The 15098-nt window shown below is 43.9% G+C and overlaps 1 protein-coding gene and 1 long non-coding RNA gene across 6 annotated transcripts in view; one reads left to right on the forward strand and one right to left on the reverse strand.

The window, feature by feature from the left end:
- Nucleotides 1-361: 361 nt before the first annotated feature.
- LOC140624093 (uncharacterized) lies at nucleotides 362-8238 on the reverse strand. Its single transcript, XR_012023628.1, has 3 exons — nucleotides 7009-8238; nucleotides 5896-6004; nucleotides 362-515 (listed from the first exon to the last, which is right to left on the reverse strand). It is a non-coding gene; the product is annotated as an uncharacterized lncRNA (long non-coding RNA).
- Nucleotides 8239-8283: 45 nt separating this feature from the next.
- Nucleotides 8284-15098, forward strand: part of ZSWIM2 (zinc finger SWIM-type containing 2) — a 33134-nt gene continuing 26319 nt past the window's right edge. The window contains exons 1-3 of one of the 5 annotated variants that reach the window (XM_072810848.1): nucleotides 8284-8757; nucleotides 12336-12410; nucleotides 14408-14465. In XM_072810848.1, the coding sequence (XP_072666949.1) occupies nucleotides 8752-8757; nucleotides 12336-12410; nucleotides 14408-14465 (139 nt within the window). In that variant the 5' untranslated portion in view covers nucleotides 8284-8751. Of the gene's footprint in view, nucleotides 8758-10624; nucleotides 10789-11253; nucleotides 11458-12335; nucleotides 12413-14407; nucleotides 14466-15098 lie in introns of those variants that run through there. The other 4 variants (XM_072810850.1, XM_072810845.1, XM_072810846.1 and 1 more) reach the window with 4 other exon arrangements.

Consider the following 15098-nt stretch of genomic DNA (forward strand, 5'->3'; position numbering starts at 1 on the left):
GTGCGGTGACCTACGCTCCCTCCATTCACTGGACACGCCGGCAGGAGAGTCACTGCGGGGTAGACACGGATGTGCAGTAAAGCCCTCGCTTCTTCTTTTTGCCTTACTTCTGCTAATACTGCCTAGAGATACCCAGAACTGCACGGTGGAGTTCTAGACCTAGTGGAGGAAACAACTTTGGAGACCAAAAGATGGGATAGTATCCACGGGACTATTCGCTCCAGGGCATCATCCCACATTGGGATTTTCCACATGGCTTAGGTCGAAGCACCATGGGGTTTTTTTTTTGCTGACTATGAACACATGCACACACACAACATTTTCATTCATTTTGTTTAGAAATGTAATATTTTTCTATCTTTTAATATTCTTATGGCTTTACTCTGAGAATGTCAGGTGTTGTCATTTGTTACAAAGGTAATTTCCAATAATATATGCATATTATAGATGAGATGAATTCAGTTCCTACTATGCAGTAAAGAATGGTGCCAAGATGACATCAGAAAAATTACCATCTGGAGGGTAAAGAGAAGAAACAGGCTGAATGTATTTTCCAAGTCAATAATGAAACAATTAAGACAAAACAACATACTTTTAAAATATTTTTTTTTTTCATTTACATGGACCCTGTGAAATATTTAGCCTGGTGATATTACAGCCCACGAGGTCCACAAGAAATATTCTCCAATGAGTAAGATATTTATATTTACACATCAAATATTCAAAAGTTTTGTGTATGTTTACAGAACTCTCAAAATACTTTCATGTTGATTTTCTTTTAGTACGACAACTAAGGTAGTATTCCCATTCTCCTATTTATAGGAAAGATTCGTGAGCGCTACTGAAAATTGTATAAAAGATCTCATATTAGACATAGGTTCCATCAGCAAGTGAATAGTGAGAGGCAACTAGTTCAAATAAGCTTTAAAACAACATTAGTCTGCGTAATTACGGACTCTAAGAAAGGCAAAATGTCCCTCAGAGGATATTTAGGATAATCTTTCATTTCTGCAAGCCAACCTGCAGCGCTCGTCGAATATGCCAATTCAGCATGCCTTCAAGCGTCTTCTGTGATGAGAATCTTCCAACATCACCAAAGAGGCTTTCATTCTTGGACAGCGGAACTCGCCCAAATGTTCCTTCTTAATTGAGCCAGTGCGCCTAATGCATCAAGCCCCCTTGGATGGTGGAGATCAAAGTGATACCTTTTCACACGCGTGCCTTTTAGAAGTATTCCTTCTTAGTGTTCCAAGACCCTCTCCTAAGATGTGCCTGCAGGCTTCCAGATGCAGCTAGTAACTGAAACTAAAGCAGCTAACGCTTTTGACCCCCTTACAGCATAAAGATTAAGTAAATGCAAAACGGTGCAAGAAAATCTGGAACACGGGTCTGCACTATTTGCAGAGAACTATACTAGAGGAGCCGGGGGGGACGTACCTCGTAGACTATACTGCTGACCAAGGACCTGGTCGATGGCTCTAACTCTGACTGCACGAGCTGCAGCAACAGCAGGGAGAACAAAACGACCTCAAAAACAGCTGCGTCGGAAGACCAGAAACAAGGAAAGCGCACCAGATACGGTATGAGTGGCATTGCCGTAGAGTTTCTTCCTTTAACATCAAGGTTCTTTGACGCCACGGGGAACAGACTTAGAAAGGAGCGTGGACCACACTGGCCTACAGTGATAACAGGAGGATTCTAACAAATCCAAGCAGATACCGAGGCAAAACAAGATGACTCCATTTGTTCCCTGCTTGAGGCAAATACTAAGACTCTAAGAAATTACCACCTTTACTCATCAAAGATGAATAAAAAGAAGAGGGCAACTTAGAAAAGATTCTGTAAGAACAGTAAAAAAAAAAAAAAAAAGGCACACTTTTCAAGAGGTGGACAAAGGACACGCTTTTAAGAAAGACACTTAAACCTGGAGAGAGAAATGGACATCCACATCCATGAGGCCCAAAAGACCTCAAATAGTTTGAATCAGATAGGGTTAACCTGAGGCACATTATAATTAAATTTTGACAGTTTTGACAAGTCAAAGAAAGAATTTTAAGAGCTGTAAGAGAAAAGATAGAAGTTGTATACAAGAAAAACTCCCATAAAACTAGTGGATTTCTCAACAGAAAGTTTTCAGACCAGGAGAGAATGGGATGACATATTCAAAATACTGGAAGAAAATAGCTGTCAACCAAGATTTCCAAACCTGGTAAAGCTGTCCTTCAGAAGCAGGGATAAAGATTTGCTCGAACAAACAAAAACTGAGGGAATTCATTACCACCAGACTGCCTTATGGAAAATACTAAAGAGGGTTCTTCCTTACAGGAATGCTGAAGACAGTTCTTTGAGTGGAAGTAAAAGAATTCTAATTGACATCATAAAAACTCAAAAAAGTAGCATAAATCTCACCAATCATAGTAAATATACAGTCATAGCAATATGGTACCATATTGCATATTACCATAGCAATATGGCAGTAGTGATGCATAATTCATTTACAATTCTATTTTAAAAAGAAAACAAACCATAACTACAATAATCTGTTATTAGTTACACAATAAAAACATGTCAATTGTAATAGCAAAAACCTAAAATCTGTGGGGGAGGAGAGGTAAAACTATAGTTTACAGATTCTATTGAAGTTAAATTGCTACAGTTTAAAAATAAGGTGCTATAAGTTGAGATATGCTCTGTAAGCCTTATCAACCACAAGGAAAAAATTCTGTAGTAATTATACAAAAGAACACGATAAAGAAGTCACAGTATGCTAATACCAAAAGACATCAAAACACACCAAAAAAGACAGCAGAAACATGGAAAAAAAGATCTACCAAACAAACAGAAAACGATTAACAAAATGGTAATAGTAAATTCCTACCTATCAATAATTAAAGACAAACTAATTAAATTCTCTAGTTAGAGGATAATAGAATGGCTGAATGGATAAAAAGAAAATACAAGGGCAGCCCCGGTGGCTCAGCGGTTTAGCGCTGCTTTCACCTGGGGTGTGATCCTGGAGACCTGGGATCGAGTCCCACATCGGGCTCCCTGTGTGGAGCCTGCTTCTCTCTCTCTGTCTCTCATGAATAAATAAATAAAATCTTTAAAAAAAAAAAAAAAAAAAGAAAATACAACAAGATACTGCCTTTACGAAACCCACTTTAGGTGTGGGTGGCTCAGTCAGTTAGGCATCTGACTCGATCTCAGCTCAGGTCTTGATGTCAGGGTCATGAGTTCAAGCCCAGCATTTATTAAAAAAAAAATATATATATATATGTATATATATATATACTCACTTTAGCCTTAAAGACATATAGACTGAAAGTGAAGGATGGAAAAAGACACTTCAGAAAAATGGTAATTTTTTTAAAAAGCAATGAAAGCTAGGTTTATAGCAGATAAAATAGACTTCAATCTAAAAATGGTAAAAAAAACAAAACCAAAACCAAGTCACTATATAATGATAAATGGGTAAATATATCAAAAAGATAAAACAGTTCAAAATATGCACCCAACATCAGAGCACCTAGAAATATAAATAAAAAATTAACAGAGCTAGGGATGCCTGGGTGGCTCAGTAGTTGAGCTTCTGCCTTCAGCTCAGGGCGTGACCCCGGGGCCCTGGAATCGAGTCCCACATCGGGCTCCCTGCAGGGAGCCTGCTTCTCCCTCTGCCTGTGTCTCTGCCTCTCTCTGTGTCTCTCTTGAATAAATAATAAAATCTTTTTTAAAAAATTAACAGAACTAAAAGGAGAAATAAATAATAATACAATATAGGTGAGGATTTTGTATCCCATGCTCAATAATAGATAGTTCATCCAGAGAATCAATAAGGAAATAGTGGATTTGAACAACACCATAGACCAAATGGCCCTAACCAACATATACAGAGCACTCTACCCCAAAATGGCATAAAACATATTCTTCTCAAGAGCACATGGAAGATTTTCTAGCATGTTAGGTCTGTTTTCTAGGATATTTCTAGGCTATGTTAGGCCACAAAACAAGTCTCGGAAAATTCAAGAAGATTGAAATCATACCAAGTGTCTTCTCTGAACACAATGGCATGAAACTAGAAATCAATAAGAAGAGGACAACTGGAAAATTCATGAACTCATGGAAATTAAATAATACTCTCCTGAACAACCAATGGATCAAAAAATAAAGAAGAAATTTAAAAGTTTCTTGAAACAAATAAAAATGAAAACACATACTAGGACTTATGGGATGTAGCAAAAGCAGTTCTAAGAGGGAAGCTCAAGGCAACAAATGACTATATTAAGAAGCAAGAAAGATTCTAAATAAACAACCTAACTTTTTGTCTTAATGAACTAGGAAAAGGAAAACGACATGAGTCCAAAGTTATCAGGAGAAAGGAAATAATAGAGAAAAAAATAAGTGAAATAGAGAACAGAAGAATAGAAAAGATTACCCAAACCAAGAGTTGGTTTTTTGAAAAGATAAACAAAATTGACAAATCGTTAGCTAGACTAAACAAGGCAAAAAGACAAAGGACCCAAGTGCCAAATCAACAAAATTGTAAATGAAAAAGGGGACATTGCAATTGATACCACAGAAATTCAAAGGATCCCAAGAGGCCAACAAATCATACAACCCAGAATAAATGGAGAAGTTCTTAGAAACACAACTTACCAAGACTGACTCAGGAAGAAATAGAAAATCTGGGTAGAATTGGTACTATCACTACAGAAAATCCTACACTACAGTCAGTATGGAGAATCCTCGAAAAATTAAAAGTAGAACTACCATGTGATTCAGCAATTCCACTTCTGGGAATACATCCAAAGGTGACAAAAGCACTAAATTGAAAAATGCACTTTTGTGTTAATAGCATTATTTATAATAGCCAAGACATGGAAACAACCTGAGTATTCACTGATGGATGAATGAAAGAGGTTGAGGGATACAGATACAATGGACTATTATTCAGCCACAAACTAACAAAAAACACAAAGAAATCCTCCCATTTGTGACAATATGAATGGATGGACCTGAAAGGCATTACGCTAAGTGAAAAAGTCAGACAAAAAGAAAAATACTGTATGATCTCACTTGTATGGGGAATCTTAAAAAATAAATATATATCAGACCTCAGACCTGTGGTTAACAGAAATGGGGAGGTAGGTGGATAGGAAATTGGAGGACGGTGCTCAAAAGGTACAAACTTCCAGCTGTCAGTACTAGGGATATGACGTACAACATGATGATGACAGCAAACACTGCTATATGATACATAGGACAGCTGTTGAGAGAGTAAACCCTAAGAACTCTCATCACAAAGAGAAAACATTTTTTCCCTTTTTTCTTTTTTTTTCTTTTCCTTTTACTGTGTCTATATAAGAAGATGGATGTTAGCTGAATTATTATTGTGGTTATTATTTCAGAGTGGACATAAATCAAATCATCATGGCATATGCCTTAAACTTATACAGTCAGGTATGTCAGTTATGCCTCAGTGAAACTTGGAAAAGTAGAGCTCTGCCAGAAAGAAAAAGAAAAAAGTTGAGGGGGAAAAAATGATGATGGGCAGCCCGGGTGGCTCAGCAGTTTAGCGCCTGCCTTCAGGCCAGGACGTGATCCTGGAGTCCCAGGATCGAGTCCCACATCAGGCTCCCTGCGTGGAGCCTGCTTCTCCCTCTGCCTGTGTCTCTGCCTCTCTCTCTATCTGCATCTCTCATGAATAAATAAATAAAAAAATGATGAAAGAGTAAATAATAGATAAGAATGACCAAAATCAAGCAAATAAAACCAGATACAAAATATAGATGATTGGTATTCTTTAAGAAGAATCTGAAGCAATGGAACAGAAACAGTAATGTCACGTACTAAGACACTGGGTTGATCAAGTGCCAAAAATATTAATGAAAAACTCACGAAATGATCCTGGTTGAAGTCTTAACTATAAAGATTTGTTGTTAATGTCAGCAACACATAGAGAATAAAAAATTAGATTCAGGATTATGCCTTCGATATCACAGATCACCTGCAAGATATATAGCAATATTTTTAGAGTTAAAGGAGAAAGATTTTTATCCAAGTATTTTATAGCCAGCCAAACTGTCATTCACCTGTGAAAACAATTGTAAGATAATTGACGTTATTCAAGGCTACATTTCATTCACATTGTCTTCCTGCAAAAAGTATTCAAGAAATTATTCAAACCAACCAAAGAATGAATCAACTACATAAAGAAAACAGAGAAGCTATGACATAAAAAGGACAGGTGCTGATTAATAGGAACCATTTAAGCATAAAATTAAACAAAAAAAAATAACATAAAATTAAAATGACCCTGACTTTTCTGATACGTGTCCTCTAGTTCCTCTCTCATTCATTAATCACTCATGGGCCATATGCCGAGTCCTACTTAGCTTGATATAAATGCAAACAAAAAATCGATGCTTACCTAATTTTTGCCTCTTTGTATCTATTTTTTTTTATTATTCTGCAAACAGCGTTTCTCATTCTCTTTAGTATTCTGAAATTTATTAACTACATATCCAAGCATGGCAATAATTGCAATTAATTTCATCCTGTAACATCCGATAAGCTCTTTCTGCTTGAGGTACATATCCCTTTGTAGTGGGAACTTTTTTGTTGACGATAATTTTTAAAAACAAGAAGCTCTTTCCGATTCTCTGCTCCTTTTAGCTGGCCATCTATTTTGACCTCCCTCTCTTAGCCATTTTTCACCCGTCCAGTTTTTGTTTTTAACCATCTTTCCATAGTTCCCAGGTTTTTCTTTCTTTTGGCCTCTAGATTGTAACACATTATTACTAGCTTCTGCCCAGACCTGAAAAGCAAACGCGGAGCTCTTGAGACCATGAAGCCCAGTTAAAAATTCCAGATATGAAGTTCTTTGGTTTTCTGCAACCACAGTGGAGGCACTGAGGTCTGGTCCCTAGCTTCTTGGGTGACTCAGAGGTATTTCCACTGGAAAAAAAAAAATCTCATGGTATGAATGAGCAATTTTCCTGAGTTCCTCACCTTAGTACATGGTCAAAGCCTGGTTTCTGTGGTCTTACTGAACATTCTGCAAACCTCCTTATGTCCTGTAGTACATGACTTTATACTTGGAACCAGCCAGAGTGATTCTCTTGTCCAACCCTGTGCTAGCAGATAACAAGGGGTAAAACTTTCACGTTCATATTTTTACTTATTCCCCCGAGACGGTCAGTCAGCACTCTCCATTCATATTTGTTCCTCTAACAGTTTCTGTAAATTTGTCAATGGCCGCATATGCACCTGCTAGTGGCCCTGTATATTCCTTTTCTATTGATATTTTAAAAATTCCCACAAACAGTGACTTAAGACAACACTCATTATGAGGGCACAGTTCCGTAGGTCAGAGGTCAAGGCGGGCCCAGCCGCGCTCTCTGGTCCGGGTATTGTGAGACCCAAGTCCAGAAGTCAGCAGGACCTACTCTTAGCCGGAAGCTCCAAGGAAGAATCAGATTTCAACCTGACTCGTGTCGCTGGCAACATCCGGTTCCCTGCTACAGGTGTACCCCATTACCTTTCTGGTGTCAGCCAGAGGCCACTTTGCTCCTCCTGAGGCCCCCAGCCTCCCTTCCAGGTGGCCTCCTGCACCCTCAGTGCCAGCAAGGAAACTGGGTGCTTCGCTCCGGGCCTGGCCCCCTGCCCGAGCCAGAGACGCTGCTGTGATCTTACAGGAGTCATGTGTGTAGCTCAGGACGCCCCGACTGACCTCAGCAGCAGAGCCCTGGGCCCGCCCTTGGGTTTGCTTCTGTCGCATGGACACTGCTGAGTCTCCGCGGCCCCAGCCAGACGCCGGGGTGCGGCCTGCGGCCCTGGGCCGTGGACACACACCCCTCTCCGCAGAAGCAGCCCCCTGACCCGTGTGTCCTCAACTGGCCCCTCTATGTGCACCTCCGGGAACACTGGGCCGAAGGCCGGGGCTCCCAGGAAGCTGCACCGCCCTGACGCCCTTCCCGAAGCAAACATCCGGAGCCACCCGCCTTCCCTGGGTGCCCTCGGTCCTCCCAAACCCGCCTCAGCGTTTCAGTCCGTGCCTGCACCTGCTGCCACCCTCACCCGGCCCAGTGCACCCTGTTGTGAGCAGCGCGACTTCCTGCACCGACCTCTGTGCACCGGCTTCACGCACCCCGAGGCCTTGTCTCCCACAGTCCAGCGACCCGGCATTCCAGGCCCCACTTTTTCTCTCTTAACCTAGGTACTTAAGATTGATTGATAAAATGTATTGGTTCTGGTCTTTTATGGCTAAACTGTCTTGCCGAAGGGACAACAACTTAATTCATGAAACTCCAGGCTTAGCAACGACTCCTTTCCCGGGCTCAGCGCCTCCCTCGTCTCTGGGGCAATATGCTTCCCACTGTGACTTGGAAGGGAGCACAACAAGCTGAAGGGAGAAATTTAATTCCCTGATTTACTATTTGCAAATATTACTCATGTCACACAGTCTCAAGAGATGAAGCAAACATATGGGACAGTCACCTGGCTATGAAAACGTTTGAAAGTCTCAACTGACAGACATAAAAACAAACGTCTTACATCTAGACTGAAGTTCTGTCTAACAATCTGTGCTTTCTCTTTTTAACCTCCATGAACGCATGAATATTCCGACTTTTATCACCCCCCAAAACGGAATTTGTGAGCTTTCCTCTAGCTTCCATAAAGCCTCGTGCGCCTTGAACATGTGGCCTTCCCGGAAATGACGCCTCGCACTTACAGGGGAGCAAGCTGCATCTAATGACAGTGAGTGAGCGTTAACAGGCCTAACAATTATTTGCTATTGTTCGCTTCTTAAAGTTCTCTTCAAGGTTAATTCTTTAACTATATACGCTCCATATGTATGGAATGTATAGGGGAATATATATTGTCCATATATGGAGAGAGAGGGAATGACAGTTGAGTGAATGCTTTGCTCTGAAGCCCAACTCGTTCTATAGAAAGTGGAGACTGTCAGTCATTTATCTGGATTTTTTTAAAAATTGTAAGTGTGGATGATCTAAGTGAATTCAGTGATTTCTGTGGGTCTGAATATGAGGTTACCGCGGATGTAGGGTATTTGGCTGCAACACCCGGTGCCGGAGCTCACCGTGGCCGGGTCGAGGCCCTAGTCTGCTCGGCGGCCGACGTGGGCGCGGGAGGGTGGAGCCGGCAGGTAAGTGGGCGCCTCGGACCCCGCGGAGGGCGCCGCCCCCGTCCGCAGCCCCGTGGCCGCCGCCCACCCCCACCCCCGCCTCCCGCTGTGGGCGCCCCCAGCTCTGCCCAGGCTCGGCGGTGACCCGTCTCGGTGACCCGTCTCGGTTTCTCGGAAAGGCCGCGGGGTCCCGGAGCGGCGCCCGACAGGCATCCCCGAGGCCGCGGTCACAGGCCTGGGCCGGCTCAGCCCCGCGGTCCGGGGAGGTTGTCGCCCGCAGCGCAGGTCCGCGTGTGCACGACCGACGCCCAACAGCCGCCAACACGCGGCCTAGATGCTAGATGCGCCTCGCGCCGCCCGGCCTCGGACCCAGGCCCTGGGCTCCTGCGGGGGGGGGGGGCGGCGGGCGGCACCGGGGGCACCTGGGCACGGCGTGGAGGGAGGGGTGCTGATGGCGGGGGCGGGGGTGCCGGGGCCGCGGGGGAGGGGGGAGACCGCGGGGGGAGGGGGGAGGCCGTGGGGGAGGAGGAGGCCGCGGGTGAGAGGAGGCGGCCACGGGTGAGAGGGGGAGGCCGCGGGGAGGCGGGGGAGGCTGCGGGGAGAGGGGGAGGCCGCGGGGGAGGGGGAAGACCGAGGGGAGAGGGGGAGGCCGTGGGGGAGGGGAGAGGCCGCGGGGAGAGGGGGGAGGCCGTGGGAGAGGGGAGAGGCCGTGGGGAGAGGCCGCGGGGGGAGGGGGAGGCCGCGGGAGGAGGGGGAGGCCACGGGGGAGGGGGAAGGCCGTGGGGAGAGGCCGTGGGGAGAGGGGGGAGGCCGCGGGGGAGGGGGAAGGCCGAGGGGAGAGGGGGAGGCCGTGGGAAGAGGGGGAGGCTGTGGGTGGGGTGCTGACGGCGGGGGCGGGGTGGGAGGACGCAGGGGACAGGGGAGGCCGCGGGGAGGTGGGGAGGCCGTGGGGGAGGGGAGAGGCCGCGGGGGGAGGGGGAGGCCGCGGGAGGAGGGGGAGGCCACGGGGGAGGGGGAAGGCCGTGGGGAGAGGCCGTGGGGAGAGGGGGGAGGCCGCGGGGGAGGGGGAAGGCCGAGGGGAGAGGGAGAGGCCGTGGGGAGAGGGGGGAGGCTGCAGGTGGGGTGCTGACGGCGAGGGCGGGGTGGGAGGCCGCAGGGGACAGGGGAGGCCTCGAGGAGAGGGGGGAGGCCGCAGGCGGGGAGGACGTGGGGGAGGGGGGAAGCGGGACGCCGTGGGGTCCCGGGTCCCTAGAGACAGGTGTGGGGGGGGGACCCTGACGCCGGGCGGAGGGGGGAGGCCACGGGTGGGGGGCGTTGGCCGCGGAGGGGGAGGCGGCGGAGGGGGCGGCCTCGGCGGCGGAGGGGGCCTCGGCGTCCCGGGCCCTGGAGACAGGTGTGCGGCGCCCTGACGCGGGGGGCGGGGGCTCGGCTGCCGTCACCTGGCCGGGGCGGTCGTCAGGGAGACGCGGGCGGGGCGTGTGGGCGGCGGGATGCTGCGGCCGCGGGGCTGCGGGGGCCGCTCCCGGGAGCTGGTGGGCGGGCGGCAGGACCTGGCCCTGCGCGGCGGCCTCTACCTCCTGCGGCAGATGGGCCCCACCGGCTTCCTGCTCCGGGAGGAGGAGCCCGAGCGCGGGGACTTCCGAGTAATCACCCCCCTCGCCTCCGGTCCCCCTGGACCCCGCCCTGACCCCCGGGCCCCCCTGGCCCACCCCCGACCCTCCTGACCCCCCTGACCCTCCTGGCTCCCAGATCCTCCCGACCCCCCGGAGCCCCCTGGCCCCTCTGACCCCCCTGGCCCACCCCCCTGACCCTCCTGACCCCCCTGACCTCCCTGGCCCCCCCGGCCCACCCCCCACCCCCATGACCCCCTGTCCCACTTTCCTGACCCTCCTGATCCCCCTGACCCCCCTGGCCCCCCTGCCCCCCGGCCCTCCTGGGCCCCCCGACCCTCCTGACCTCCCTGATCCCCCTGACCCCCCTGGCCCCCGGCCCTCCTGGGCCCCCCGACCCTCCTGACCTCCCTGATCCCCCTGACCCCCCTGGCCCCCCTGCCCCCCGGCCCTCCTGGGCCCCCCGACCCTCCTGACCTCCCTGATCCCCCTGACCCCCCTGGCCCCCCTGCCCCCCGGCCCTCCTGGGCCCGCAGGGGATCCAACCACCCTCAGGATCCCTGCGGATTCTCGCTGCCACACCCACGCACTGCGAGTTCCAGCCTCTAAAGACCCGCAGATGGCACAGGGATATAGTATGTGTTAGAAATGAGTGAAAAGTTTCGTGTTTGGAAGTCAGGACTCCAAATTGCATCAACTCTTGTAAGGTCATGGCCCTCGCCTGATCTTTAGGCTTGAAAATATGAGACGGTTTATTTAAATATAGGGCTTGTGTTGCGCCCAGTCTTGGGTCCTCACGTACCTGTAACTTACTAAATCAATAAAATCGGTTTTTCTTTCTCTTTAGTTACTCTAAAACTCCAAGAAGATCCTTTGAAAGTGCTGTTTAGATGACAATGCCTTGGAAAGGCCTTAATAAAAATTATTTTTGATTTTTCTGAAAGACAACAGATATTTTATATTCGCATATCCCACTCTTGCCCCTCAAAAGTCAGCCAGGTGTTGACTTGGAAAATTGTAATTCAGTGTCCTGCATCTTAAGCACCGAGTACAAATTACTAGCCTGTGCTTATTTAAGATATCCTTTTTTTTTCCTTTTACGTTGTCCTTCATAACACTTACTGTAGTTAGTAATTTGTTTTAGTCAATATACACTTGGTGAGTAAAATTATTCTTCTCAAGTAAAATTATATGCCGATTTAAATGTGCAAAACGAAAATCCAGGATGAGCTACTGTATGAAAGATCTTTAGCTCCCCTGCAAGGCAGAAGGAATTTTCAGTAAGAAATGTGTAGATTTTTTTTTTTTTTTTTTTTTTTTAGCTCTCAAAAAGTGAGTGTAGGTCACCTAAAAACAGTCTTAGCTGATGATGCGGATCATTAACCCGGACAAAGAATATGAAGAGGCTGGTGTCCAAAGTTAAGATGTCTCCATCCGCTATATGCAACCTTTGGAGTCACCTAAACTAAATTACCTCTTGAAAATCTCTTTTAATTCTATTATCTATTAAATTAGTTTTATTCTAACTCTAAAAATTAGCTCAAGAGTTTTTTTTTTAAGTATGCATTTTTCTTTTAAAGGTTTTTTTAGGAAATCCTCATGTTTGTAACTGTTCCACATTTCTGAAAGGAGGGGAACTTTGTAAGCATATATGCTGGTAAGTAACTGTAATAAAGGTCGGCCTCAAGGGGACTTCTTACAATATTGCCTTTTTTGTGATTTGAGTACCAGATTAAAGAAATTTGGCATTGGGAGAATATTAAGGTAAAATGGCTGTAGTTTTTCAGTATATTTTGCAGTATTTTATTTCATCTTGAAAATTAAGTAAGGTCTAACTTGAGAAACATATGACCACCTCTGCAACTTTTGAATGTTTATGTTTTTATTAAGAAAAAAATCACTTCTGAGGGTCTCATTATGTACATACAAATGTGAAATCTAACTATAAAAAAGAAAAACCTCCCTGATTCATTCACATCACTACTGTTACTTATGTTCTGACTATAGGATTTCTATTTGTGGTCAGTTAAAAATAAATCCCTTCATACATTTTAATTTTTATTCTAACTGATGAATTGTTTGTTTTCTTTGTAAATACAGTACAACAAATGACTTAAAACAAAAAAATCCATTTTGATTTTTTCATTATGATGTATTTTTAACGTATTATTTTTGTTTTCAATAAGCGTTTACTATGACTCTTTCAAGACGGTAGTAGGACTCCACTGAAGGTTACTTCCGACGAACCTGAAATTTCTCCTCTAGTCTGAGAAGCTATTTGTAGAGGAATCCTAGGAATGGAAATTTAAAGACTCTTTCCACTTAGTGTTTGGAAATAATTTGGAATTTTTTCCATGTTTTTCATTCTTTCAAACTCATTTTGTTTTATGCACCTATATGTACACAAACAAATCATGAAATATACTTTTATAGAAAGTCTGATTGATCTTTGAGAGTAAAACAAATCAAACAAAAAATTGAGAGGAAAGTGTATCCCACATTTTGAGTGCTTTTCTTTATAGGTTGAACAAAACAAAACAAAACGGTGTGTATTTGTCATTTCCAAAACTTTCATTTACCTAGTTTTTGTTGTTTTGATCAGTTTCTATCCAGCATTGCTAACATAATTTGCTTTAGTTAGCATAGAAGATATAAAATATGAGCCTTTCAAAACTTGCAGTTTGGTTTTATTATTAAAAATAATTACATTTCGGGATCCCTGGGTGGCGCAGCGGTTTGGCGCCTGCCTTTGGCCCAGGGCGCAATCCTGGAGACCCGGGATCGAATCCCACGTTGGGCTCCCTGCATGGAGCCTGCTTCTCCCTCTGCCTGTGTCTCTGCCTCTGTGTGTGTGTGTGTGTGTGTGTGTGTGACTATCATAAATAAATAAAAATTTAAAAAATAATAATAATTACATTTCTTAAAATAGGTGTTTTTTTTTTTTGTTCTTTTTTTTTTTTTTTTTTTTAGTGCTAGCTTCCTCGGGGCAAAAACCTTCTGTTCTCATTTTTATATAATGTAACTCATTTTTTACAATACATTAATCAAACTAAATGGAAATATTCAAGTCCTTATTATACTAAATATATTTAATATGTTTAAGAATTTTAAATGTATTTCTCACTTTAAAAAAAGCCATAGTCCTTTTTAATTGGTGATATTTTAAGTATTTTTTCTGTCATATGTTAAAGTGCTATATGTAGGAAAGCAGCCACTTGGTACTCTCCAGAAAATTACTCCATTTCCGGGCGTAAGAAACTTCTAGGGAAGTTGAAAGGAAGTACTATGAATACCTCAATTCCCTCACTAGCCTAACTCTGCGAACATCTGTATTTCCTAGAGAAATACATGGACTGACTGGCAAATCTCTTTATTATAAATGTTTTTATGTTCATTCATCACACTTTTTTCACCATGCTTACTTTAAAACATGTATTTAACTATTATTTTTGTCTGAATTTTTTATTTTAATTTCAGTATAGTTAACATATTTGCCTACTATCATAACAAAATCAGTAAGTGTTAAGTTTATTTATAACGCTGTCAGCAATATAAGTTCTGTAATGCTGTCCCTATCCTAAAATTAAAACAAAATACATCTTTTTAGGTTCTGTCAGAAATAAATGTTTTTGTTTGTTTGTTTGTTTGTTTTTGGCCTGTGAATATTAGGGTCTTGTTGAAAAAATTCAAGCTTCCAAGGAATCATGAATGTAAGTTGTGTTTTTTTCTTTTATTATTTTGAAGTTAACATTGTTAGTAATTTTTTGTTTGGACATATTCTAAATTTAAAAAATTATTCTCCTAAACAATCTGACAACTATCTATAGCTCAATTTGTTACATTTAAGACAGTTGGAACAATTTTCTTCCTTAACAAAAAAAATGTAACTTTATCATTTCAAATTCAGTAGGACTTTTAAAAAGGGTGAAACAATGACTAGTTATTCAGAAGGCAAAATTTCCCTCATGCGTTGTAAGCAAAGATTCACAGTGGTTTCTGTATTTTAAATTATTTTAATTACAGGAAAAATAAGAAATGTAATTTTTTAGGTCCCATCAATAGACAGTTGACATGGCACATAATTTCATTTAAAAATGTCTACTGACTGAAACTTGTATGCAAATATGTATATGTAAATCTTTTAAAAAATATACAAGTATACATATTTTAAGGATAAAATATTTTTATGACAGTACTTAAATTGAGTTTAGAGTCAAGCATATAGCTGTGTAACTTTAAGTTCTGGGGTCTATCAAAATTAAAAGAGAAAAATAATTTTGTTGCAGGTCATCTGGATTTGCAGATTTTATAAAAAAAGATATTGTCACAATGGAAGGGTTGCT

The sequence above is a fragment of the Canis lupus genome, chromosome 34 (assembly GCF_048164855.1).
Source record: "Canis lupus baileyi chromosome 34, mCanLup2.hap1, whole genome shotgun sequence".
NCBI classification, from domain to species: domain Eukaryota; kingdom Metazoa; phylum Chordata; class Mammalia; order Carnivora; family Canidae; genus Canis; species Canis lupus.